Genomic DNA, 27871 nt, shown 5'->3' with positions numbered 1-27871 from the left:
CCCCCCCGCCCACCTCCCTTGGGATCCAGTCCACCTTCTGGTTGCTTCGGTGATGCCCGGAGCCTCTTAGGAGGAGAGGCCTCAGGAACAACTTAAGTAAAGAGAACAGACAGGGAATCCAGTCCACACACAAAAAAGGGCAAGAAAGAGGGAGAGTTTGTTTTTCCACCCATCCCCTCTAGACATCTAGCTGAGGGTGCTGAAGGTCAAGTTCACAGCCATCTCCCACGATAACCGAAATGTGACCAGTTATCAACTGGTCCCTATACGTCAGGCACAGTGCCAGGCACTGTATACATATTAGAGCATCATCCAATCCCTAATTCTGTGAAACGGGTGCTAATCTTAGCCCCAGCTCCTAGATGAAAATGGCACTGAGAGATCTAGTACCTTGAGCAAGGCCAGTGAGCTCCTGAGAGGAGAACCAGGTCTTTCTCACTCTGCACACCTGCCCTCAACTGCTGTCCTAGGTGGCGGGGTCGCTCACTCACGAAAAAGTCTCTACCAATTCAAGTCGTGTCACATCAGCTTTGCAGCTGGGCAGACCTGGGCCTGGGTCCTCCTGCGTACCCCTCATCCAAGTGACCCTGTGCAGGCGACTTAACCCCTTGGAGCCTCCATTTCCATTTCCATACGTTTTAATACTTACCTTGCACGGTCGCTGGGAGAAGTGTCAAAGGGCTGGTGTAAATGCCTGCCGCTGTGATTGTCACAGAGCATGTGTTCAAAGAACGTCAGCATCACCCGGAGAGGCGTTAGCCTCACTGGAGGGGATGCCGCCTGGGCTGCGGTCCCAGCTCTGCCCCTCGCAAACAGCAGCTCTTAGCAGTAAACTGGGGATAACGCGGACCCCTTGCCTGACTCACCGTTGTGCAAAGCAAATCCAAGCTTCCTCCTTTTTTTCCGTTTAAATGCCTCTGTCTCTCCACCCTAGCGCTTGGGATCAGCTGACTTTGAGATCCCTGCTCTAAAGCCTCAGAGGTGATGCAAAGCCCACGAGCACGTGGTCACATGAAACGTATCTGAGACGGGCAAGAAATCCCACCAGAGGTCGGCCACAGTGTCATCCGCCACCTTCGCCGTCGTCCTGAAGACAAGCCGGACTTAATGATGGTGTGATGGCGGCTGAGACCGGTGGGGTTGATGGGGCGGGCGATGCGGCTCTGCAGTGAGAGCCAGACAGCCTTAAGGGGAAACTTCCGGCCCCACTGCCTTCTTGGCAGGTCACTCGGTATCTCTGGGCCTCAGCTTTCCCATCTGTGACGTGGAGACAGCAAGGGCTGTCTCTCAAGGGGGAGCGTGAGGGTTAGATGGAATGCTGTGTGCGTGGCACCCGGCGCCTGCCCCGCCGCACGTAGCAGGTGCTTCCTGGGGGCGAGCTGCCTCCCCTCCTCCAGATGAGAAGCCAGCCCCGGGCCTGCCGACAGGCCCCTGCCACTCAGCTGGGAAGCCTGGACTCGAGGCCGGGCGTATGGCACAGGCCTCAAATCCCAGACCTTGACCGTGATTCACTTCAGAGCGGGGGTCTTTACTCTTCCGTGGGACGAGGCTGGTCTCCCACCCGAGGACAGACGCGTCCTCTGCTCCTTTGCTACCCACTTTCTCCCTCTCGCTCCCACCTCCTCCCAGGGCGAGGGGCCCTCTCTCTTCAGCAGACACGGAAGGCCTGAGCCAGCTTCCCGGACCAGCGGGCAGCCTGGGTCTGCAGAGAAGGAGGAGGTTCTAGGTAGCAGGGAACTGGTGCCAGAGTCCGAGGGGGGGGTGGGAGGAGCCACCAAGGGCACCGGGGCAGCCAGAGGAGCAGGGGCCGCTCCCTGGGGAGAGGGACAGAGAGATGGCTCTGCTGGCCACACATAGTTGAAACCAGGAGTCATCAACCCCAGGGTCCCTAGAGGGCCAGGCAGGCAAATAAATGAGAGAAGTATTAATATCTGTCAAGTGCTTAAAATAGCACTGGAACACAGTAAACAGAGAGATGTTTCCGAGCACCCCTCGCCCTCCATCGGGCAGCCTAACCGACGGATTAAAGCCTCCTGTCCCGCTGTCTTTCCTGCCAGAACGTAAGCTCTAGGAGGGCAGAGGACCACGTTCATCCAAGCGCGCGGAACAGCGCCGGGCACGCGGCACACACTCGAAGTGTGGGGCTGCCCGGCAAAGCCGATGGCTCACGTGGTGGCACCGAGCAGCCAGCCGCAGACTGTGGCTGGATTTTCCGATCGTTTCTAAAGAGAACCTGGCAATTCCTATTTTGTTGTGAAGTCTCCCGACTTTTAATACCCTGTGTGAGCTGAAGGATAGCTATGGGCTGTGAGGGATGATTGGAGCGGAGAGCCATGTCTGCCTGGACCTCCAGCGCTGGCGGGGGACGGGGCGGGGGGAGACGGGGGCGGCCCAACGCCATGGGTACAGGAAGCGCAGTCTGGGGGCTTCACGGACGTGTTCCTGCTCCGCAACGAACTAGAGAATTCCGGAAGCAGCTGCCCTCATCACTGTCGCCAGCCCAGCTCGGGCCCCAGAGCAGCACCCACCATGTCCTCCCTCGGATCCAGTCTTGGGGCACAGCAGGGTGGAAGCCGCTCTACCATGGTCCCTGGATAGCTCAGCTGGAAGCACCGGGGGCAAAAGCTCTTTCTCAACTCCCTTGTGTCGCTGGGGGGGCCGCTCACCTCCTCCCGCAAAAGGGAGACAACACAGACTCAAATTCGATTCTGCTGCTTGGGAGGGGGTGGTACTCAGCAGGTGTAAAGGAAGCCGACCTCAAAGGGGCGGGGGTTGCGTGCGTGGGGAATGGGATGGCACGGGGGAAGATCAAGCCGAGGGGAAGCAGTACCTCTGAGAGCAGTTTCGAGACAATTTCCAGTGGGGCTTGGTTGATGGAGTCATCCTGGAGGGGGGACGTCAGGGCCATGTCCACCAGAGTTCGGATCTCCTTCAAGACGACTTCCCAACGGCTTGGGTTACTCAGGACTTTCTTGTATTTGTAAATCTTTTTCTGGTTGGGAGGGAAAAAGAGACCCAGACGTGTTATTAACAGGCCAGGGGTGGAATACAGAAGACGATCAAAGAATCAGATGTACTGGATGTGAAAGGCTCCACGTCTGGACCCCTCCCCGCCCCATCAGAGCCCGACCCCCCGAAGAAGGCACGGTCTTGCCCCAAGTCGAAGGCTGCATTTGCAGACGGCCAGGCCTCCTGAACGCTAGTAATTTCCACTCCTTTTCCAAATGACTTAAAAAAAAAAAAAGGATGAAGCTATTTATCATTCAGGTTATATCTTTTGCCAAACTTGTTCCCCAAGTATTCAAAGGCCATACGAGGGGACTTTCTCTGTGTTGGAGGCAGTTTCTGTTCACCCTGACCCTAAGAGGTCCCCTTGGAGACTGTGCTCAGCTGAGAAACCTGACAGACAGGCTCGGGGCCTGGGATTCAGCTCCAGCCAGGTGGGGGACTGAGCCCAGAACGGTCTTCAGCTTCCACCTGGGGAGTAAGACGGGTGCGTTCTCACCTCCGCATCCAAAGCTGGCAAGCGGCTGGGGCAGCGGCCGCGGCTCCGTCCATATGAGGCCGGGCTGGTTCCGCCCTCTGACATCATGGAAACAGAAGCCCTCTCTGAGGCCGAGGTCCCAGGCTGCGCTCCCCGGGCTACGCAGCGGCCTGCCCCACTGCCGCCCAGCTTGCCTGGGCATCTCTCTCTCTAACTGCATAAACTTCACGAAGTGCTCTGCTCCTTGGGGAAAACCTAATTTTAATGTCACTGAGCCAGCAGCCAGCTGGGTGACAGGTCACAATCTCTGAACCAAAGTCTGAATGAGGGCAGGAGGAGGTGAGGGTCCCCCACTGGCCCGGGGGGCTCAAAGACAAGCTTGTAGGCCACCAGCGGCCCCCCCCGACCACTTAGTTTCGGAGTTAAGAATCACAAAGGGGCTTGGAAGCCAAGGCCTAAAATGAAGCGTGTGGGGGACAAATTCTGCATCAAACTGGGGAGCTCTCCGTGCTGAGCGAGGTGTGGTGGTGGAACAGGAGGTCGGCTGTAGGATCAGACAGGCCTGGTTCTTCCCATAAAGTATTTCGCCTACGGAGCCTCAGCCTCCTCTTCTGTAAATTGTGCATGGAAATACCCGGTGGCCTCTTCCAATGTGGAGCCCTTATAAATCCTGGACCCAGGGGGTCCCCTCTCTGTACGGACTTGTACTCAAAAGCGTAGTCCGGGGCTACCCTGGTGACGCAGCGGTTGAGAGTCTGCCTGCCGATGCAGGGGACGCGGGTTCGTGCCCCGGTCCGGGAAGATCCCACGTGCCGCGGAGCGGCTGGGCCCGTGAGCCGTGGCCGCTGCGCCTGCGCGTCCGGAGCCTGTGCTCCGCAACGGGAGAGGCCACAACAGTGAGAGGCCCGCGTACCACAAAAAAATAAAAATAAAAAAAAAATAAAAATAAAAAAAGCGTAGTCCAAACAGCACAACCACGTAACCCGAAGGGAACTCCGATACTCAACCTGCCTCTTCTGAAAAACTTGAAAGGTATGAAATAGGCAACCACAGGGATACAGCCGGCATCCCGCTTTTTCCTCCCATGCTTCTCCCACACCGCATGATGTTCCGGAGCCGCTCATTCGCTAATCATACCCCGGCGCCACCACCATCACCCACGAAGTTTATTTGCCCACCAGTCACACCAGATCTTTCCTGTGTAAAGCTCTGTAGTCTGCCTCTCCCTCCTTCTCTCCCTCCTTCCACACGCTCTCTGCCGGCTCCGCCGCCCCCCTCCCTCTCTCCCTCCAAGCTTTTGACGTGAAGACAGCACAAGCACAGTTTTCGTCAGGTGGGGAATGGGCAAGAGTAGAAACATTTACCGGTCAATCATTTTAGATCCTATAAGGGCTGGGAGAAACGCATGGCGACTTCTGTCGGGGGTGGGTGTTCAGTGAATCATCAATACGCTGTCGATGGAGATGATGGAGACAAGGAGTATTTGCTGAACCCCGTGACTTTCAGGATGAGGCGCACCGAGCCTCTTGAGGCTCCCCTGGGACCGTAACCAGCCCCAGTCCCAGTTACCTGCCTGGCGCTGTGGGCCAGCAGCGTGGCCAGGTCTGCACAGATACAAAGCGCCCGAGGTCTGAAGCGCTAGAGACACCTCCCGAGGCAAGAACCCGGCCCGGCCCCGAAGATGAACGCTCCTTTGAGTTCTGGACACTGCGGTTCTGCTCCGGGCCCAGAGAATTGCTTCATTTTTAAATGACCATGACATGGTCACAGAAACTCACCGTATATTAAGCCCCACAGAAAACCACAAGGACGCACAGCCGCGTATTCCCACAGTAGATGCTAGATTGGAATATGGTCTGCACTTTCGGCGCCCTCTCTTGTAATCAGCAGCAAGTTATTTACTTTTGAAAGAATAAAGACTTCATTCTTTTTGTGAAAACGAGGCATGCTCACTATAAGAAATGTAAACCACACTGAAAAGCACAAAGAAGAGGATAAATGAAAAAAGGTCTCGAAAATCCCACAACCTACAAATAGCCATCCTTCACCTCTGGTGCACACTGTTGCAGCTGGCCCTCGGTTAAACGTCGCCCGTGGGGGTGGGCGGCCGTGAGCTCGGCCCCTAAGTCCGCAGGACCCACACTCGGACGATGCCGCCGAGACGGTGAGGCCCAGGTGCAAGGACCCATCGGGCGCCGCCTGCCCCAGCGAGCCCCCTTCACAGGCGCGCCCAGCCTCGGGCTCCCAGCCGCAGCCCCCTCGACAGGCTGCGGAGGTCAACAGCTTTCCCACGAGCCCCTGCTTCAGAAGCGTCCCAAGGAGAGTGGTAACAGAGGCCGCATTCAAGACCAGAAGTTCCCAGGGGCTGACAGGGGCTAACGTTTGACGACCCGCCAGGCGCTGCCCTGAGCATTTCTGGGCGCCATCTCACTCCACCCTCACGGTAACCCCGGGAGCTGCGGACCTGCCATAGGCCCTGGGAGCAGAACCGCAGACAAGGACCCGAGTGCAGATGGTTTGTTTACTGGGGAGGTGATGGAGGACACGCCAGCACGGGCGTGAGAGGGAGACTGGGAGAAAAAGGCAGCCAGTCACCGCCAGAGCATCATCAAGTGTTAGGACTGGGCGACAGGCAACGCCACCACGGTGGGGACGAGGCTGAGTCCTGAGGGGGCCTCTGGGGGCCAGTGTGGGTCACGCCCTAGAGTTGACCCACCCAAGGAGCAAGGAAGCTGCACCGTTTAGCCACCAACTTCCTGGACTCCTGGCTGCCCTGTGCCCAGGCCAAAATGCTCCCACAGCCAGGAAAAGACGTGCCCCCGGGGCACAGTGGCCGTGTTTACAGTGAGCAGCCTTCAGGACAGGGCGATGCCAAGAGGTAGGGCGATGCCAAGAGGTAGGGCGTCTGCAGCTTCTGCCTCAGGCTCTTGTTTCCTGTTTACACACAAGACTACCAGGGCCGGGAGGTGACATGACTTGCCCAAGGTCACACAGCTAGAAAGGGGGGCAATTCACAAGTACAAACCGGCTCTGGGGGACCCCAGAGGTCTCCCTCTTTCCATGACATGGGTCAGGGCCAGCGCAGATGGTGGAGAGGAGGCGCTGAGTCACCAAGAGACACTGTGGGCAAGGCAGCAAGAACGCTTGATGGTCTGGGACGAGGGCTAGACCACGTGTCCAAGGCTCTGAGAGCTGCTGGGAACAGCAGGTGGGCAGTGCAGCTGTGACATCGTGGTCATGGGGTGTGGGCAGGTGGCCGGCTCCCGGAAGAGGCTCTGAGCCCTGGCACAGGGCGGCCACAGGACAGAGGGGGGCCTGCCCAGGACCGTGGGGGCCTAGTTACTCTGCCTTGGGTGACAAACCAGCACATTTCATCCCAGGAGCTCTGCTGAGCTCACCGGGTGATAAATCACGTGAGGCTGGGTTGGGGATGCCTCTGGAACCCTGACTCCTAGGAGCCCCGCCCTCGGCTTTGCCCTGTGGTCCCTCCACTGAGCCCATGTCACCAGAAGGGGCGGGTGACGTCTTGCCGTGTCTGGAGTGGCTGGGCTGCTGGATTCCTTTGACAGGAACCTCAGAACTCTCTCCCTGCTTGTTTTGGGGTAAGAAAGCCAAGAATGGTGTCACATTTTTTTTTTTTAAGGGTTGTTGAGGGGAAAAAACCAACAACAAAAAAGAATACGTAACAGAGTCAAATGTAGCCCACAAAGCCCCAAACATTTGCTGTCTGGACCTTTAAAGAAAAAGTTTGCTAACCCATGGCTGGAAAGGTCGAAACCCACCCAGCCGAGGAAAGGCCGAACCCCACAACGCAGCTCAAGATCAGGGGCCACCAGGGAAACACAGGTTCAAACCATAACGAGACACTGCTCCACACCCACTAGGCTGGCTAGAACCGAAAGACAGGTATCTCCGAGTGCTGACAAGGATGCGGAGAAAATGGGATCCTCGTGCATTGCTGCTGGGAATGTAAATCAGTGCAGCGCCACTGGAAAACAGGTTGACAGTTTCTTAAATCATTAAACATAAATGTATCATATGACCCAGCAACTCTGTTCCTAGAAATCTACTCAAGAGAAAAACAGACTCTACATAAAGACATGGACATGAATGTCCATAGCAGCATTATTCATAACAGCTCCAAACTGCAAACAACCCCAATGTCCGTTAGCTGATGAATGGATAAGCAAGACATGGTATATCCAGACAGTGGAATAGTCCTGGGCAGTAAAAAAGATGGAAACACTCATATGTGCTACAAATACGGATGAATCTCACCAATATGCTAAGTGAAAGGAGCCAGATGCAAAAGACTTATTGGAGGATTCCTTTTATATGAAATGTCTAGAAAAGGCACATTTATAGACAGATAGTGGAACGGTTATTGCCTGGGGTTGGGAGGTGGCGACAGGGATTAGGCTGCAAACAGATATGAGGGCATTTTTAGATGATGGAAATACTCTAAAACTGCACTGTGATGGTCACACAACCCTATAAATATACTAAAATCATTGAATCACTCACTTACGATATGTGAATTTTATGCCATGTAAATTACACCTTAATTAAGGTGTTAAAGAAAAAATCCCAACCCAGGTAGGCGGACATCCAAAAAAGTCAGAGGCAGTATGGCTTCGTGGTTAAGAGTGCAGGTTTTGCAATCAGCAGACTTCAGTTCAAATCTAAGCTCTACTTCATCTACCCATCCACCTATTCACTTATCCATCCATCCATCCATCCATCCACCCATCCACTCATCCATCCATCCATTTATCTAATCATCCAACAACAGTTACTGGGAACCATCTAGTATGGTGTAGCAAGTACTGCGTTAAGTCCTAAGGATACCGATGATGAGCCAAGCAGACAGATCCCAGGGCTTGGGGAACTTACAGCGTATTACTGGCACCCTACTTTCCTCATCTGCAACGTGGGATGAGAACCACCACTACCAAAGGTTTGCCATGCCCATTCCACGAGATGATATATATAAACACGTAGCCCTGTCCCTCGGGAAACAGCAGCGCTCGTTCTTATCACCCACCAAGTCCGGTGGGTGAGTGATCCAGAGCAGGCAGGACTCCGGAGGGCTCCCGGCATCTGTGCCTAAGCCCCACCCGCTCCCGAGGCAACAGAGCCAGCAGGAAGAGCCAGCCGCTCCTCCACTGCAGTCTTCGCTCTCCGCTGATCAGGAAGGGGGCGTTACCTGGGCAACATCCGCCATCTCTCCGGCAAAGGCTGCTACACCGCAGAGACAACCGCAGACGCCCGGGTTCTCTGGCCTGGGAAAGTGCAGCCCGTCGGCTCCTCCACGGGAGACAAGCTGTCACCGGGCAGGCGCCCCTCTCCAGGAGAGGTGTGACTCAGAATGTGCGGGCGCCACGCCTCCCGCTGCAGCCTCCGAAGCTCGGGCTCACGCAAGCACGCATGCTCCCCCAAGCCGTCGTTAAAGGAGAGGGCGCTCCCGGAGCCAATGAGAAAAAGGAGCCCGGCGGGAGCTGGGCTGGCTGTGACAACTTCTTTCCAGGGGGTGTCCCAAAGCTGTGCTGCCCGCCACGGGAGCCATCAGCCCCGTGTGGCTACTTACACTGAACCTAATTAAAATGAAATACAACGGAAAATTCAGCGCCTCACTCCCACTGGCCGTATTCCAGCGGCTGGACAGACACACGTGGCTGGAGGCTGCCACACTGGACAGTGCAAATAGAGAACATTTTCATCACTGCAGCAAGTTCTATTGGGCAGGCTGTCCTAAAGTCTTAGCATGCCCTCTGTCACCCACGCCCCAGGGGACCAGTGACGTGCTCGTTGCCTCTCCCCTCACTCAGGCAACGCCTATTTGCTGGGGCCACTATGTGAGTGACACCCTGCCCATCTCCTCCAACTTTCCCTCCAAGGCCTACAGGGGCTGTCCCCAGATGTCCTCTGCACACTCAGAGAGAATGACCAAGTGGGTGACTTCTTTGGCGTCCCTGATTCCTAGACGGGGTCGGGGGGCCCTCTGACCTCCTCCTTCCTTCAAGACTCACTGGGGCTATGGAAGAATGTGCCAGGTAACTCACCGTCTCTGCCAACCCAGTGGGCTTCTGGGGGCACACTTAAGAGAATTCTCACAACCACCCAACAATGGGAACAGTATAATTAGCTTCATCTTACAGATAAGAAGTCTGAGGCTGAGAGAGGTCAAGCCAAGGAGCTAGTAAGAGCCAGAGCTGGAGCTGGACGCAGGTGCAGCTGGATCCTGAGTCCCCGACCACCGTGTCCCTCTGAGAGGCACACCTGAGTGCTTTCTCTGCCTTGATCGATGCTGCTGCCTCCTGCTGAAATGAACAAGAAGCCCTTTAAATTGGAGGGCTGAGCCCAGGGGCAGTTCCAGACTGGCTGCAGCTGGCCGTCTGGATGACATCTGCCTGGAAAGCCGGGTCCTGGGGAGACGTGCAATTTGTTTGAAAAAGGGGGACGAGCATGGCACTCTGCCCCTTAAGTGCCCACTGGAGGCGGTCTCGCTGCAGTCATCACTGCTTCCAAGGAAACAGCAGAAACTCGGGCACAGTGTCCCGCTCATCGTCTCTGGAGCATTGCCTGGTTGCCTGGGCAACCATGCATCTGGCTGGTGTGGAGATGTACTGGTCTTGGTGCCAGGCTTGCAGCTAGGTACCACATCCGACCTGGCTCTTAGGGCCTGCTGCAACCTTGGCAAAATCCAATCAGCCCACGGATCCGACTGACTGCACTGAAAAAATTCTAGGTGGCTGTTTTCCTTACTGAGCTCTGGCTCCTTGGGGACAGGGATCATGCCTTGTCTGTTTCTCTACTGTTCTGTGTGGTGGCTGGAACCGCTGAGGGCACATGGAAGGTGGTCTCAGTATTTGTTAAAAGCAGGAGAATAAGAATCAGAAATAATGGTTGGGCTTCCCCGGTGGCACAGTGGTTAAGAATCCACCTTCCAATGCAGGCGACACGGGTTTGAGCCCTGGTCTGGGAAAATCCCACATGCCCCGGAGCAACTAAGCCCGTGCGCCACAACTACTGAGCCTGCGCGCCTAGAGCCCGTGCTCAACAACAAGAGAAGCCACCGCAGTGAGAAGCTCGCGCACCAAAGAGAAGCCCTGCAACAAAGAGCAGCCCCTGCTCGCCACAACTAGAGAAAGCCCGCGTGCAGCAACAAAGACCCAACACAGCCAAAAATAAATAAATTTTTAAAAAAATGACACCTCTTCTTTAAAAAAAAAAAGAAAGGGCTTCCCTGGTGGCGCAGCGGTTGAGAGTCCGCCTGCCGATGCAGGGGACGCGGGTTCGTGCCCCGGTCCGGGAAGATCCCACATCCGGGAACCCGTGAGCCATGGCCGCTGGGCCTGCGCGTCCGGAGCCTGTGCTCCGCAACGGGAGAGGCCGCGACGGTGAGAGCCCCGCGTACCGCAAAAAAAAAAAAGAAAGAAAGAAATAACGGCCAACATGTATGAAGTTCTTCCACTGTTGTCAGCTACTACACCGAATCCTTTCCTCCTCCCAGGCCATGGCAAACGCAAGAACTACCTGCAGGGGGAGCTTGTGAAAAGGCAGATTCTAACTCGGCAGAGCTGGACGGGGCCCGGGAGTCTGCACTTTCCAGTAGCTTCCAGATAAGAGAGATGATCCTGAACCCAACCCCAGGTGCCTCGTCTGTTCCTCCCTAGGAGGCATGCTTGCTCTGTCCCCACGATACAGAAAAGGGGGCAGCGAGGGAGCGATACCTTGCCTGCGGTCACACAGCTGGCGTTGTGAGCTATGTCCCCCCAAATGGTGTGTCCAAGTCCTATAACCCCTGGTATCTGTGGATGTGCCCTTATTTGGAAATAGGTCTTTACAGATGCCATCAAGTGAGGGTGAGGTCATGCTGGATTAGGGTGGGTCCTTATAAAAAGGCCAGGGGAAGACACACACATACACAGGCAGAGAAGCTAGGTGAAGGTGGAGGCAGAGACTGAAGCAACGCCTCTACCAGCCAAGGGACGCCAAGGAGTGTAGCAGCCATCAGAAGCTGCAAGAGGTAGGGAGGGGACCTCCCGTAGAGTCTCTGGAGGGGGCATGGCCCTGCCAACACCTTGACTTTGGACCTCTGGTCCCAGAACCATGAGCGGTTACATTTCTGTTGTTTTCAGCCACCCAGTTTGCGGTTCTTTGATATGGGAAACACACAGCTGGTAAGCAGCAGAGCAAGGCAGACCCCAGGGAGCCTGGCTGCTGGTCACGCTGCTGGTCTGCTTCAGCCCTTCGAGCTGACCCTTCTCATCCCTTTAGTTTATGGAGGAGGCAGCGGGGGCCCCTGCTCTCAGCAGCTTCTCCCAGCTTACCCTCGGCTTGGAATCGGTTAGGTTTTCTCTTGCTGGGGAAGACCTGACCTCCTGTCTCCTTCTTGCTCCCTCGGGGCTGGAAAAGCTGGCGTCCACGCTCGAGGCCTGCCTCCAGCCCATCACCCGAGCGCAGAAGCCCCTGGTCCTGTGCTGCCTGCACCGTCACTAATGTCACGAGGAGCTGCCTGGACACCCAGAGAAGCTGCAGAGGGAATTCCAAGGAGGATCCAGGAGGACGTCAGCGCAGGGCTGGCTTAGGGTCCTCGGCAAAGAGTCATGAGGTGGGCTCTGGCTCAGAGCAAACAGAGCCCGCTTTCCATTTTTTTTTTTTTTTAAATTGAAGTATAGTTGATTTAGAATGTTTCAGGTGTATAGCAAAGCGATTCAGTTATATATATATATATTTCCAGGTTCTTTTCCATTATAGGTTATTACAAGATATTGAATATAGTTCCCTGTGCTATACAGTAGGTCCTTGTTTATTTATTTTTTATATAGTAGTGTGTATATGTTAATCCCAAACTCCCAATTTATCCTCTCTGCCCCTTTTCCCAGTGGTAACCATGTCTGTGAGTCTGTTTCTGTTTTGTAAATAAGTTTATTTGTATCTTTTTTTTTTTTTTTTTTTTTTTTTTTTTTTTTTTTTTGCGGTATGCGGGCCTCTCACTGTTGTGGCCTCTCCCATCGCGGAGCACAGGCTCCGGACGCGCAGGCCCAGTGGCCATGGCTCACGGGCTTAGTTGCTCCGCGGCATGTGGGATCTTCCCGGACCAGGGCACGAACCCGTGTCTCCTGCATCGGCACGTGGACTCAACCGCTGCGCCACCAGGGAAGCCCTGTATCTTTTTTTTAAAGATTCCACATATAAATAATATCACATGATATCTGTCTTTCCCTGTCTGACTTACTTCACTTACTACGATGATCTCTAGGTCCATCCATGTTGCTGCAAGTGACATTCTTTCATTCGTTTTTATGGCTGAGTGATATTCCATTGTATATATGCATCACATCTTCTTTATCCACTCCTCTGTCAGTGGGCGTTGAGGTTGCTTCCTCGTCTCGGCTGTTGTAAACAGTGCTGCTGTGAACATTGGGCTGCGTGTATTTCCTCGAATTAGAGTTTCTGTCTTTTCCAGATATATGCCCTGGAGTGGGATCGCTGGAGCATTGGTGGTTCTATTTTTAGTTTTTTGAGGAAGCCCCATACTGTTCTCCATACTGGCTGCACCAATTTACGTTTCCACCAAGAGTGTAGGAAGGTTCCCTTTCCTCCACACCCTCTCCAGCATTTCTCTTTCTTTTCATGAGGGTTACACATCTGCCAATGGTTGGCAACCCCCATCACACCAGCTGAGAGCCCAGGGGTTCCTACAGCCAGGCACTGAGCTAAACTCACCCCAGAACAACTGTTTCAGGGTTCTCAATCCTGGCTACGCATAAGAACCGTTTGGGAGGCTTAACAACATTCCAGTGACAGAGTCCAAGCCCGGGCCAAACTCATCCGGCGGCTGTTGTGGGCAGGGTGGAGATGAGGCATCTGGTTCTTTGGGCACCGGTATACTTTAAAGCATATCTGAACACCAGCGGGCGCAACGTTATTCACAGTTGCCGAAAGGTGGAGGCAACTCAAGTGCCCATCGACAGCTGAATGGATAGACAAACGCTGGCTATGGACACAATGCATTATTCAGCCATGAAAAGGAAGGGAATTCTGACACCTGCTACAGCATGGATGAACCTTGAGCACATTATGCAAGTGAAATAAGCCAGTCACAAAACGACAAACACTGTAGGTTCCGTCCACAGGAGGGTATACCTAGAGTCGTCAGATTTATAGAGACAGAAAGGAGACAGAACGTAGAATGCGCGTTGCCAGGAGCTGGGGGAGGGGGAAAGGGGAGTTAGTGTTTTAACAGGGACAGAGTTTCAGTTTTGCAAGATGAAGAAGTTCCAGAGAAGGATGGTGGAGGTGGCTGTACAGTGTGAATGTACTTAATGCCACAGAACTGAACGCTTAAATCTCCAGGTGACTTGAGCCTGCAGCTAGAGGTCAGCCCTGGTGGTCCAGTCTAAGGTGGCAGGGGCTTCCCTGGTGGCGCAGTGGTTGAGAGTCCGCCTGCCGATGCAGGGGACACGGGTTCGAGCCCTGGTCTGGGAGGATCCCACGTGCCACGGAGCAACTGGGCCCGTGAGCCATGGCCGCTGAGCCTGCGCGTCCGGAGCCTGTGCTCCGCAACGGGAGAGGCCGCTACAGTGAGAGGCCCGCGCACCTCAATGAAGAGTGGCCCCCGCTCGCCACAACTGGAGAAAGCCCTCGCACAGAAACGAAGACCCAACACAGCACAAATAAATAAATAAATTAATAAGGTGGCAGATGTGAGCCCTGCACACTGTACAGACGCGAGACGCCAACAGTAACCTGCCCCGGGTCAAAGCGGCCGTCTGAACCAGGACCCCTCCTCAGGGTCACCTCACTGTCCCGAGTCACGGTCAATGAAGAGACCGTGAGCTGCGTACATAGGTACAGCCCTGGACGTGCTCTCAGCTTCTGGAAATGCTCTCTTGTCTCCACATGGCCTAACCCCAGCGGCTGGGGAATGGGCAGTGCCCAGGGCGGGGCTGCACGCACCTTCCGGCCTGGTCACAGCCCCCTAGGGAGGCTGGGGGCTCCCCAATCCTGCTCAGCACACCTGGCGCTACACCCTCACTGCCTTTGCTCGCATGCCTCCACCCCCATCAACTCCTGGGGTGCTCAGAGGCTCAGTCACGACCCTGCTGTGGCCCTCAGGTGTGTGCAGAGTGGCGCCCCTCTGCATTCGGACTTCTGCTGCTGATAAGCTGTGCAGCCTCAGGCAAATCGTGTCACCTCTCTGAACCTTAGTTTCCTCATCTGTAAAATGGGGATAATAGTCGCGCCTGCCTCTTGCAGCTGCTGACAAGATTAAATGTGATATTTCATGCTGAATCTCACAGATGCTCAATAAATGGTAGCTATTCAGTCAGTCGGACCTCGATTAAAGACAGTTAACTGCTGAGAAAAAATAAAGGTGACTAGAAACCCCTAAATGCCCATCGATAGGGAAGTGCCTGAACAAAACTACAGCCGCACGCAGGATCACACCAGAGAGCAGTTAAAAGGAACAAAGGCAAGCCAACAGACCTGCCACGGATCCCACCCCCACGAACCGTGTTAAGTGTAGAAACAAACACACACACACACGTGTGTGTATATATGTACATGCCCACGCTGCACGTATACGGGTGGGGAGGGGAGGACCAAAGAGGGGGCTGAGGAAGAGCTTCAGCTTTAGCTGACATGTTTCAAACTGTTGCAGGAAGCCATAGCCCTGTATTAGACATTTAATTTCAAAGAAATCAAGAGAAAAATCCCCGAAGATTTCAGAAACTGGGATCACAGAGGTGGCATTGTCCCTTCCACAGAATTCTTAAATTGGTCAGAATCCCACAATCTTAGAAGGAGCTGGAGAGTATCTGACATCCTATTCTTCTTGACTTTTCAGTGTTCTAGTAGATTACCTCGTTTTTGTTTTTGTGTTTTGGCTACTTCACGCAGCTTGCGGGAACTTAGTTCCCCGACCAGGGATCAAACCCATGCCCCCTGCAGTGGAAGCTCAGAGTCCTAACCACCGGACCGCCAGGGAAGTCCCAGGGTTACTTCGTTTTTGAAATGATACGTGTTCTCACTGGAAAACCAGAAGAGTACAGAACAGTGTCCGGGAAGGGAGTCATAAAGCACGCAAGAGCTCGAGGTGGGCTCACCGCCTGCACATCTATATTCTGGTGACCATCGCTCCAAGGATTCTCTTTCTGTGCACATGTATACCCCTGCCATAAAAGTGTACATAAATTTAGCCCATATAGTACGTGTTGGCTTTTTTGTTTGTTTGTTTTTAATTTATTTATTTTTGGCTGCGTTGGGTCTTTGTTGCTTTCTCTAGTTGCCGCGAGCGAGGGTTGCTCTTCGTTGCAGTGTGCGGGCTTCTCATTGCAGTGGCTTCTCCTGTTGCGGAGCACAGGCTCTGGGCGCGCGGGCTCCAGTAGTTGTGGCCCGTGGGCTCAGTAGTTGTGGCTCGTGGGCTCTAGAGCACAGGCTCAGTAGCTGTGGTGCACGGGCTTAGTTGCTCCGCGGCATGTGGGATCTTCCTGGACCAGGGCTCGAACCCGTGTCCCCTGCATCGGCAGGCGGATTCTTCACCACTGCGCCACCAGGGCAGTCCCTGTTGGCTTGTTTTTTAACCTCACCTCTGCCCCCCACCACATCTCCCCCACCCCAGAATCCATGTTAAAAACAAACCATATGGTTGGCCAACATTTTCTGTAAAAAGGGTCAGGTAATAAATATTACAGGCTTTTCTGGCCACACTCTGCTGTTTTAGCACAAATGGGTGGGGCTGGGTGCCCTCAAACCTCTTATTTAAAAAACCAGGCAGTGAGCCTGAGAGTCTGTCAACCCCCGTACATATCAATTCAGATATTCCTCCACGGCCATACGTTAATCAAATGCAAATATATAGAGAGATTTTCTTTGGTCCTCAGCTTTTGTTCTTTTGTTTTAGGAAAAGGGCATCACATTATACGTGGATCTCTGCATCTTGCTTTTTCTCTCTTAACACCTGGAAGTGGCCCCCATGTCAAGCAGTATAGATTTTCCCATGCTGTGTGCTTTTATAAGCTACCTCAAATATCACCGGGCAAAGGTAGCATATACATTTAGAAAATGAAAAATCAAGCCACAGGAGTCCTCGCGCCTGACCTCCGCCTTCCGTGCAAATCCTCTGGGAGGTCTTTCTGGCAGCAGCCATCGGGCGCTGTGACCGCCATACATCAGTGACCGGGCGCACCCCTGACCAGACAGCCCGTCCCTTACCAGGCACTCTGTGTCAAAGAGCTCTTCTCCAGGGGCCACTGCCTGCCCTGAGGCGGCCCCCTTGGTCCAACACGTACTTCCACGGTTCCCGAGACCAAAGCCCCCCGCCCCCCCCCAGGCTCTCACATACCCAGAGACGTGTCCTGATTCTCTTTAATTGTAAGCTCGACCCGAGGTGTGGGTGAGACCCCACCTTTGACAGAATGTTTAAGAAGATCCTATTATTTTCCTGTAACGATTCTGCCAATGACGTCAGTGGTGCTGGGAACCCCGCGCAGAACTGAACCACATCCTGAAGACCACAGTGGGGGCCACTTGTTAATCAGTAACGGGAAAGGCTGTTTTCTGAGGAAACACCCCCGATGGCTAGCAACTCACCAAATAAATTAAAGAATGCAAATACAGTACCAGAGGCTGCTTTTCCCCTGCCGTGTGGGAGAGGCCAGCGCTGGCTGCGCTGAAGGGCAGAGGACAGCACAGGGCTGTTGCCCTCGCGTCCGATAAAGGGAAACCTCTACCCCAAATAAGGAGTTCTCCCGCTTGGCTTCAGACGGTAGCATCTCGACAGGGGCCTCCGCTGCTTATGTGACTAACAACTTTATCTAGTGCTCGCAGCACTTCAAAGGCATCCGATCCGTTCTTCCCTTTGTGTGGGAAGCCTCTAGTCTTTGTCGGGCTGCCGCCTCTGGGCTGGAGCCATGGCTCCTGCCACAAGCGGCCTTAATTTATGAGCACCCTGGAAAAGGGTCCGGTTCCCTAATTAATTCATCCGCAGCAGCGGATCGTCAGCGGGCCTGCCCAGGCAGGCAACGAGGGTGTGCTTGAATCAGCGTGGGGCGTACTCCTGCCTTCCCGAGCGGGGGTCTTGTGGGGAGGCAGGATGCACCAGGGGCCGTTCCTTCCTTGCTGAAGAAGGACCCTCAGACAGGCCCAGGGCAAGGGCAAGACAGAGTCCAGGGGCGGTACCTGGGAGGCATTCACGGCGGTCAAGTCTGAGTTGCCTGCACAAGCGGAGGAGAGGCTGGCAGAGCATTCCAAGAGCCCCTCCTGCTGGATTGCAAAGCCGAGAGGGACCCAGCAACGGGGCCTGAGGGACACAGAGGAGGCCGAGGCCCGGGTCTGAACTCCGGCTCAGATACAGGGGCAAGTTATTTACTCTGAGACTCAGTTTTCTGGTCTGCAAAATGGGGACGCAATCCTACCTCCCAGGGACTCTGTATAGACTAAAATAGGGCAGCAGGTGAAGTGGCTGGAAAACAGTTGGCACTCAATAAACGTCTGCTGCTCTTTCCCCTTTCTTCTTCTTTTAAAAAAATTTTTTATTTATCTGTTTATTTCTTTTTTGGCCGCGTCGGGTCTTAGTTGGCGGCATGCAGGGTCTTTCGCTGCGGAGCGCGGGATCTTCATTGTGGCGCACGAGCTCCTCTCTAGTTGTGGCGTGCAGGTAATCTCTCTCTAGTTGTGGTGCACGGGCTCCAGGGCACGTGGGCTCTGTAGTCTGTGGCACGCGGGCTCTCCAGTTGAGGCGTGCGGGCTTAGCTGCCCCGCGGCATGTGGGATCTTAGTTCACGGACCAGGGATCGAACCCACGTCCCCCTTCATGGGAAGGCGGATTCTTTACCACTGGACTACCAGGGAAGTTCCATCTTTCCCCTTTCTTCAAGCTCCTGCAGTGGCTCTCCGACTGTGCTGTGTATCAGCATCACTTGGAGGGCATGGAAAACACACCTTGCTACACTCTCCTCCCCCACTTTCCAGTTTATAAGACAGAAGATCTGCATTCCTGGTAGGTTTCCAGGCTGCGTTGAGGCTGCTGGTCTGGGAACCCCACTTTGAGACCCACTGGGCTACAGTTCAGAATCCCTGGGGTCCATTGTGACGGAGAGGCCTCTGAGGAAGTAAAGACCATCCCTGATGGAAAGCTCAAGGCAGACGCTGACAAAGGCTTCGAGAGTCAACAGATGCCAACGGTCTGCTCCAGTGTGCCACCTTCGGCCATTGTTGAGCTGGCCCTTGATCTCCTGGGGGTGCTTTCCAGGGTGCACCCACTCTCGGACGTCTGTTCCAGCCCAGAGGGCAGGCCCGGCCCACTCCGCCAAAGGCTCTTATCCACGCATCTGTTTGGCCCCCACCGTTTCTCCAGCTCCCACCCGGACACAAACCACCGTGGCCTCCTGCAGCCAAGGCCAGCAGGCTCCATCCGGGTGGCTTTAGCACCCTGGACAGGGGCGGGCTCTCTGCCCATTTCAGAGCCTTCTGCAAAGCCACCCTTGGGGTCTCAGAGGGGCAAGGGCCGTGGGACTTCTACCCTCGTCTCCCGATCAATTAGCCTCTCTCCCAAACCCCTTTCCATCCAGAGGTGGCTGCCCTCTGGGTATTTTCTGATCGCCGGGAGAGGCGAGGACCTAATCCCTCTGTGCGGACAGGCGCTGCTCTTTTCGGAGGCTCTGTGTGGCCTCGCCTCCGAGCCAACAGGCGGGCAGGGCCTTGGAGGCAAACCCAGCACGGCAGGCTCCCCTCCCCTCCGAGGCCGGCCCCGCCCCCCGCGTGGCCCCCCGAGAGCGGCCCAGCATCCTCGGCTCGGGGGGGCTTGCTGTCCACCGCCCAGCTGCGGAAGGGACCTGCAGCCTCCTGTAGAACAGAAGGTCTTCCTCGTCAAGAGACTGCCTCCCGTTTCTGTTTGAAAGACTTATTTGAAGAAAGAGAAAGGAAGAAAAAAATTTTTGCCTTAAAGGGCAGAAAACAAGTTCACCCGCAAAACGTTTACGTAGAAAACTTCCTTGTGTGGGGCGGTGACTCATCAGCTCCGTCAAAGGGTGCGTGGGATGACACGCCGAAGCCCTGGTCCCCCTCCTTGTCTGGGAAAGAAAAACAACCCACAAATGCCCTTCTTTCCCGACTGTTCGGAGAGTCGGCTGTCACGCATCACTCCTGAGGCCCAGCCAGGGAAGGCCGTCATGCAGGGGGCACTGGGGTGTCTGATGTCCCCAAGCCCGGTGCTGGGGCAGCAGGGGGCAGGGAAAGGCCTGGGGTCCCAGGCACGTGGGGCAAACCCAGCTCTCTCCTGCTTCCTGCCCTGCGGCCCACACAGGTCATTCCACCTGGGGCCCCTGGGCTCCACGTTCTTGACCTTTTGAGTGGGATGGTTCGAGGGATCCAGAGGGGTGATTAGGTACAAGGTGCCTCTCACCGCCTCTGGCCGGGGGACGGCGGGCACTCAGCAGTGCCGGTCCTTTCTCGCAGCGACTCAGTTTCTCAGCAGTAAAAACGGAAAGATCTAAAGTCCCACCCGGCTTGACCCTTGTCTGAATGAAATACTACAAAGCCATAAAAAGAAATGAAGTAGATCTGAATGTGCTGTATGAGCTCGTGTATGAGCTCAGCCACGACACGTAATTAAAGGGTAAAGGACCAAGGAACACCCAGTGTGGATAATAAAACCTGTGTGGTGTTTTAAAAGGAATTTTCATAAAACCTTCTGAAGGGCCCCATGAGAGTAACAGGACTGCCTTTGGGAAAATGGAGTTGAGAGCGAAGGGACTATGCATTTTACACCCTTCTGTAGCTTTTAGAATGACCGAGTACATGTATCACTCACTGGTCTTAGACGCTAACAGCGGATATCTGGGGAGCGAGGGATTGGCTGGGAGAGGGGGTGGGAGGGAATTGTCCTGGGGGACACGAGCCCGGATGGTGGTGATTCAGGTGATCACAACAGTCAAAACTCACCAGACCCAACAGATAAATGTGTGCATTTTGTTCCGTCTCCATTAGAGCTCCTTTTTTTTTTTTTTTTTTTTTTTTTTTTAAACTTAAAAAGTGTTGGGCTTCCCTGGTGGCGCAGTGGCTGAGAGTCCGCCTGCCGATGCAGGGGACGCGGGTTCGTGCCCCGGTCCGGGAGGATCCCACGTGCCGCGGAGCAGCTGGGCCCGTGAGCCACAGCCGCTGAGCCTGCGCGTCCGGAGCCTGTGCTCCGCAACGGGAGAGGCCACAGCAGTGAGAGGCCCGCGTACCGCAAAAAAAAAAAAAAAGTGTTAACAGAGGTTTATGGACAGTGGGAAATTTTTTTAGTTTTCTTTGTCCTTTACACTATTAAAAGAAAATCTTAATAAACGCATTTTTAAATGGCTCACCTTAGTGCTCTCGTATACCACTGGTAGGCGTATAAATTGGTTTGGACCACTTTGGAAAACTGCCAGACAGCATCGACCAAAGGGGACCCTCTGCTTGCCCTACGGCCCGTGCTCAAAAGGCTGTAAACATACGTTCACCAAGAGACATGTTTAGAATGGTTCTGTTCGTAACAGCCCCAACCTGGAGGTATCTGTCCATTAACAGAATGAACAAATTAATAGTCTATATTCATTTAGCAGAACGCTATGGAGCAAAGCGAATGAATGAACTACCGCTACACGGGATATTATATATTGCATAGAGAAATCTTATAAACATAATTTTGAGCCGAAGGAGCCAGGCACAGAAGAGTTCAGCCTGTATGATTCCATTTACATGAAGTTCAGGTTCTTGTGAGACTAATCCATGCCGCTGGAAAGCAGGAGAGTGGTTTCCTGTGCTGTGGGGGCGGCCGGCAGGGACTGGAGGGCATGGGGGGGGGCGGGGGGCGCCATGGAGGTGGTCATGCTCTGTGTCTCGATCTGTGTGGTTACACAGGTTGATTCTGTGAGAATTTGTGAGAATTGATCCAGCAGCACTCTTTTAATCTATGCACTTTTCTGCATGTATGTTATTCCTTAATGAAAAGTTTATTTAAAAAACAGACCAAAGGACTTCCCTGGTGGCGCAGTGGTTAAGAATCCTCCTGCCAATGCAGGGGACACGGGTTCGAGCCCTGGTCCGGGAAGATCCCACATGCCGCGGAGCAGCTAAGCCCGTGCGCCACAGCTATTGAGCCTGTGCTCCAGAGCCCGCGAGCCACAACTACTGAGCCCACGTGCCACAACTACCGAAGCCCATGCACCTAGAGCCCGTGCACCACAACGAAGGGTAGCCCCCGCTCGCCGCAACTAGAGGAAGCCCGCGCGCAGCAACAAAGACCCAACGCAGCCAAAAGTAAATAAACAAACTTATCAAAACAACAACAACGAAACAGACCAAAGTGTCCCATGTCTATTCCAAAGAGAGCTCTGGTCGGGGAAAGTGGAGACTACTGCAAGGGCTTCACGCCCATCTGGGGCTTCCCGGCCTCTGTGGGCTCAGACGTGGGGCTACGCCGCCCACGCCTGCAACCTCTCCAGGCCTGAGGTGGCGCCTCTGCCCACCAGAATAAGGGGGTTGGGCCCGGAGACCCACCACCCCGGGTTCAAATCCCAGCTCTGCCTGGTTCTAGCTATGGACAAGCCCCTTTGCCCTCTCAGCTCCTCCTTCAAGATGGGCCTGACTTTGAGAAGACTGCAAGAGAGCATACATCAGAGCCCCCAGCACAGCTCCTGAAGCTAGTAGGTACCTAGTAAGTGTTCTCTCCGTTTACTGTAAAGAAAGCCCACGAGAGCGTGAGCTCTCCTCCCCAGGCCGTCCTGCCGCCTGCCACTTGTTAGTTTCAATCCCCGAAGCTTCCCTTGTTATTAGTTACAGGGTCCCCGATGACCCACTGAGGGCCGTGAGCTGGGCTGGGAGTCGCTGGAGACTGGACTGTGGCCCTCCCCGGGGGACTGGCAGCCGGGGCCTGTGGCCTCCCTCGAGTTCCGCTGACCACAGGTGCAGGAGAAGTGGCCTGGCTGGACTCACCTCTGGGAGGGCCTCTGCTCTCTGGGGCTTGGCTCTGCCACCAGCTGCACCTCCCGCTGAGGGAGCCCCCCCAGAAGTCCTGGACCGTGATGGGCCCCCTGCCTCGTGGGGAGAGCCCCTCCTTTCACAGTTCTCTGTGGAATCCCTCTGATCCCTCATAGGAAGTCACAAAGCCCTCTTTGACCAAGTGCCAGAAATTAATCTGGATGGAATTCCTGCCTTTTCGACCTGGAGGAAGCAGACCTGTGGCCGGGCCTGTCAAAGGACCGAGGGCAACTCCTGCCCTCCTTGCCCTGCTTCCCTGATTTACCTTCCTGCTCAGAGGCAGGACGGCTGACACTCATGACCTTCCCAGGCAGCGGAGAATAGGAAGCTCAGCAAAGGCTCCTGTGAAAAAGCCCCAAGGAGACACAGGCCAGAACTGACAGGACTGGACGTGGATTCCCAGTAATACTCAAATTCCACAGGTCCAGGAGGTCACTAAAGCGGGTGTGGTGGGAAGCTTTCGCTCCCTCTGTCAACTCAGGTGGACCAGCGGGTACTATGTGGAGAAGAGTTCTGCCACAGGGGGAAAAGAGTTCGGTGATTGATTAGTGATGCCTGTCATGGGGCTCACTGGGGGTTGGTGGCATGCGTGCTATGCATGTGCCCCCTTCCTTCTAGAGCCCTGTCCTTTGGAAACTTTCTACACAAAGGGAAAGAGGCCTTGATCGCTAAAGAAGAATGATTAACATTGATCCAATACTTATTCACACGGCAGGTGCCGTTCTAAGTTCTTTTCTGCTGCTAACCCATTTAACCCTCACAGGAACCTAATAAGCTTGGTCTTATCATGACCCACACTTTATTCTGGAGGAAAAAGAGGCCCACAGAGGAAAGCAGCTAGTCCAGGGTCACAGAGCCCGTGGGCAGTAGAGCCAGGATTTGAATGCAGGCAGTGTGGCCCAGAGCTCTCCCCTTAGGCATTACAGAAATTTTTCTTTGGGGAGCAAATGGGCAGTATGCGGAAAGAGTCACACACACAAAAATACCTCTACTCTCTGCCTGGTAACCACCGTTCTGGAAACCTGCCCTAAAAAGTAGTTCAAAAGAAGCAAAAGCTTGGCTATAGGTGACAGTCATGACTTCATTTTCTATAACTGAGAAAAAACAGGAACGGTGCAAATGCCCAAAAGCAGGTCCTTTGGTCAATTATGCCATGACCTCTCTACAGATGTGATGGACATACGCTGAAACGTTTAAGCTGCCGCGTTACGCTCCCAGGACCGTCTGCACACCTGGCCACGGCTGCCAAAAGGTCCGTGCAAAGGTGGATGAAAGCTGGAAGGGCTTTTGCAGGAGTAAAATCCGCCCTCAGGTGGGGACTGACAGAAGGAGAGCGGTCTCTGCCCTCGAATGTGGTTGCAAAGGCGTTTCCATGATCGTGGTGAAAGGGCAGAGAAAGAGGGGAGCGGGGCAGGGGGGACGGGCTGTGTGGAAATGGCAGGAGGTGAAACAGGGGTCACTGCCTTCCCTCTAGACACTGTGAGCCCAGCAGGAGCCACGTGGGAGCATGTGGCCCAGAGCCAAGGGGGGCCAGGAGGAAGGCGAGATCAGGTAACGCAGCCTCAATGCTCGAATCTGGGGACACGGGTGACACGGTGTGTTCGGGCAGACGTGTAAGTGGCTGGTCCTGACCTTGACCTTCCGGGGCCCAGGCCCAGGTGGTCTGTCGTGTGCCGTGCGCCATGCAGGGTGGGCAGGGCACTCGGCCCTTCCCACAAGAAGCAGGGGATTGCCAAGTCAGAGGTTAATTCACATAATCCTCACGGGGACATCTGTGAGACTCAGAGAAAAATGTAAAGCTCTCATGAAATGCTTCACGAGACAAAAATACCACAGCCCCCGACACGCAAGGCACGAGGACAGACAGGCGATGGGATAGTCAGGAGCACAAGCCCGCAGGTGTGAGGGAGGAACTGCCCGGTGTGTACGCGTGCGCGCACACACGTGTGCAGCGGAAGCCGCGTTCCCAGTGGTTACGATCCCAGGTTCTGGAATCAAACTCGTGTTCAGACTCCAGCTCCGTCACTTAATAGGTGTGGGCCCTTGAGCAAGCAGTTCACCTCTCGGCCTCAGTCTCCACCTCTGTGAAATGGGGAAGCAGGAGGACGCGTCCCCTCAGGGTTGTGGGGATGCAGTGGGGTGGTGAGCGAGGTGCTGGCACCTGCTCAGCACAGGAGGAGCATCCCATGGAGGGTGCTGAGGCCACATGTCGCCATGCGCTGAGGTTGGGCTGGAATTAGGCTCGGGCACGTGTGCTAGGGGGTGCGTGCTCGAGGGGATCTGCAGCGGGCAGAGCGGGGGAGTCCAGGCACCGCGGCTGTGGGACCAGAAGTGGCTCTTCCCCTGGGAGTAAAGGCCTCGGACTCCTGTGATCAAGAGGGAGAGGGAGGAGGGTCCAGGAGGAAGGTCAGAGTGGAGGGTGACAGCACCCACTGGAGGGTCCCACCCTTCCCCTGCCCAGCTTCACCTCGGGGAGGGGCATCAGCTCAAGGGCCTTCTGTCCCCTCTGACCCAGCTTCCCCCAAGAGTCTCAGCACCAGTGGGGCCTCTGTCCCTGCACGGGACTGGGGATGATGGTCCAGCCTTCCCAAGAGGGTGACCCGATGGGAGAGAGAAGCCAGGCTCCCAGCCCCACACCCTGCACCTGGGACCCTGGTTGGGGCTCAGCCCAGGGCCCGATGTGGAAGCTAGATTGTGACACCACTGGGAGCAGCCGCCCTTGGCAACAGCCGTCCCCTCATCCCCGAGACGGGGTTAGCAAAGACCTTGCGGAAGCGCTACTGCAGGCCTGGCGGTAGGAGCGCCCCACGGCCTGCGCCATGCAGGGCCCTCCGAGGACAGACCGCCCGGCCCCTCGGATCTTACAGACATGCCGTGGGGGTGCTGCAGGGGCTGGGTGCCCACTCCCACCGGCTGACTGCTCTGCTAAGGGTGCATGGGATGACGCCCCCACAGCTCTGGGAGGGCAGCCCTTCTGCACACCGACCCAGTGGGCGAGGTGCTAGTCAGCGATTTCCCCATTTCACAGAAGAGAAAACTGAGGCCCAAATAAACACAGCCCACACCCCATGCACCCTTAACGCAGTCACCCCCTCACACTCCCCCACACACACATACACGGAGACCCCACGTTCTTCTCCACCTTCCTACTCTCTACAGAGGATGGGGCGGCCACGTCGCTGTGGCCGCCCCGGGGGCTTGGGAAACCCTGCCCGGGGACTCGCGGAGAGGGCGGCAGCGTGGCCAGGGCAGCAGGCCAGAGAGGATGCGAACCTGGGCCGGGAGTTTCCCAGAGCCGAGTGCGTTCCTCTGCCTGGCAGCCTTGCAACAGGAAAACAGGCAGCTTCTGGTCTCACGCCGTCTGCTCCCCACCCCGGCGCGCTCGGTCAGCCCCCGGGGCTGTCGTCGGTGACCCAGCTTCCCCCAGGGAGAAAATCATCTTGGTTTTCAAGACTTCGGTGCAAGGGCCGAGGAACTCCTCTCAGGAAGGGAGAAGGTGTTTTTCAGAGCTGGAGGCACCAGAAGCGCCGGCTGCACAAAGCGGGCGCTTTTTGGTACCTGGCTTTTTCGGGGCTCCTTCGGGGGCACCTTATGCACGTGTCTCTTCCCAGCCAGGTACTCTGGGCCTGTGGTCCAGGCCCTTGTGTGCCCAGGAGGGCCCGTCCTCACAGCTGTGAGCACCTGGGCCTCTCGGCCTGAACCCAGAAACAGGCCAGCCTCCTGACAGCGTTATAAACACACACTGGGCCCTCACAGCCTGCAGCACACTCTGGCTCGGTCACACAAACCAGGCCTGTCCCCTCCTGGCCTCGTACACCCACACAGGCCTGTCCCCTCCCAGCCTGACACACACGGGCAGGCCTGTCTCCACAGGACGTGGCTTCCAAGGTGCATCTGAGTCAGAAATGAGGCCTCATTAATTCAGTACAACTGCTTACGCCTCCATCCCCCGAGGAACTGGCCTCAGGGGCCAAGCCACCCAAACCAAACAGGCCTGGCCTCCCCAGAGAGCCCTGAGGACAGCGAGCTCTGCTCCAGGGCATCCTGGGAGGGGCTGACGCTGGGGTCCCACCCCCTTCCTGTTGTCCTCCTCCGGGCCTCAGGCCTTCCCTGCACCTCCCTGACCAGTGCTGCCCAAGGGCGGGAGTCGGGGAGGAAGGGCAGAGATGCCCGGCAAGAGGGAGAGGTAGCGAAGGGGGTCCGGGGGCCAGGATGTTGTGGGTCAAACCCCCGTCCCCCCTCTGGGGGCCTTGGGACCTTGGACAAGTGACTCCGATTCCCTCACATGCAAATGTCAACAACAGACCATTCAGTGAGCTGAGATGACGCTCAAAATACAGAGCCCAGCGCGGAGGGCACGCTCCCGACGCCGCGCTGTGTCGGCCTGTGCGCGTACAGAGCTGAGCTGAGGCCACGAGAGCAACGGGCCCCCCCGGGATGGAGACAGGCATCAAGAGCACCACACGGGTGTGTTATTCAGACCCTGCCTCGTTCCACATCACCACTGGAGGTAGATTCTAGAGCGGTGCTTCTCAAGTTTTTTTTTCCATTATCATTCCCCTAAGGAGCCTTTTAAGATATCCGCCCCCGGCCCCGCCACCAATTTGCCCTGATCCCTTTGAAACTAAGTTCTAGACAATAAGATTTTGTTGAGTAGGTTGAACTAGGAAGGCCACACTCCATTGGAATAACTTAAGGTTTTTTAAGCCCCAAAATACCAATTTCAACCCCCTCGGAGGCAATATCATGCCTGTGGAGAATACCCTGGAGGTGTCAGTATAACTGGATAAAAACTCGATAAAGCAACAGGAACGCAGCATTTAAGTGCTAACATTCTTTACAAATAGAGAAAGTATTCTCTATGTGCGCTGCAGCTACAACAGGGGCGTATACGTTGGTATAGGAGAAAAAGTGATAAACACAACATTCAGAAAATTTAAAAACTCAAGCTGAGGTTGTGGGATGTCTAAAGTTCTTAATTTTGATGTTCTATTGATTCCCCCCCCCCTTTAAGTTAAAGATAGAGAAAAGAAAAGGAAAGAAAAAGAAAAACCCCCAATGGTTGGTGGTAAATACAGTGGAGAGAGTGGCTGTATCAGGCAGGAGAAAGGGCAGCTCCATGAATCTGTACTGAAATCCACTGTGTGACTATGGGCAAGTAACTAGACCTCTCTGAGCCTTGTCATTTGCTGAATGACGATGAACAGGAAAGCCCTTGGCCGTGCCTTGTATATTGTAGGTACTCAGTAACCACATATGGATCAATGAACACTTGCTAGAATCTATGCGGACCACAGGATGAATCACCTATAGAACCAGGATTCAAATCTGGGTCTCAACTCATTTCACCAGCAGGCAGTACCTCAAAAACAC

The 27871-nt window shown here is 55.0% G+C and overlaps 1 protein-coding gene across 2 annotated transcripts in view; it reads right to left on the bottom strand.

The window, feature by feature from the left end:
* The window catches only part of CMIP (c-Maf inducing protein), a 240068-nt gene that overhangs the window by 49512 nt on the left and 162685 nt on the right, over positions 1-27871 (bottom strand). Inside the window, exons 1-2 of one of the 2 annotated variants that reach the window (XM_067019834.1) lie at positions 8691-8844; positions 2831-2992 (exon numbers count right to left, since the gene is read on the bottom strand). In XM_067019834.1, coding sequence (XP_066875935.1) covers positions 2831-2992; positions 8691-8708 — 180 coding nt within the window. In that variant the 5' untranslated portion in view covers positions 8709-8844. Of the gene's footprint in view, positions 1-2830; positions 2993-8690; positions 8845-27871 lie in introns of those variants that run through there. The other variant, XM_059046047.2, reaches the window with a different exon arrangement.

The sequence above is a fragment of the Kogia breviceps genome, chromosome 18 (genome assembly GCF_026419965.1).
Source record: "Kogia breviceps isolate mKogBre1 chromosome 18, mKogBre1 haplotype 1, whole genome shotgun sequence".
NCBI classification, from domain to species: domain Eukaryota; kingdom Metazoa; phylum Chordata; class Mammalia; order Artiodactyla; family Physeteridae; genus Kogia; species Kogia breviceps.
This window is presented reverse-complemented; position numbering and strand designations above follow the sequence as displayed.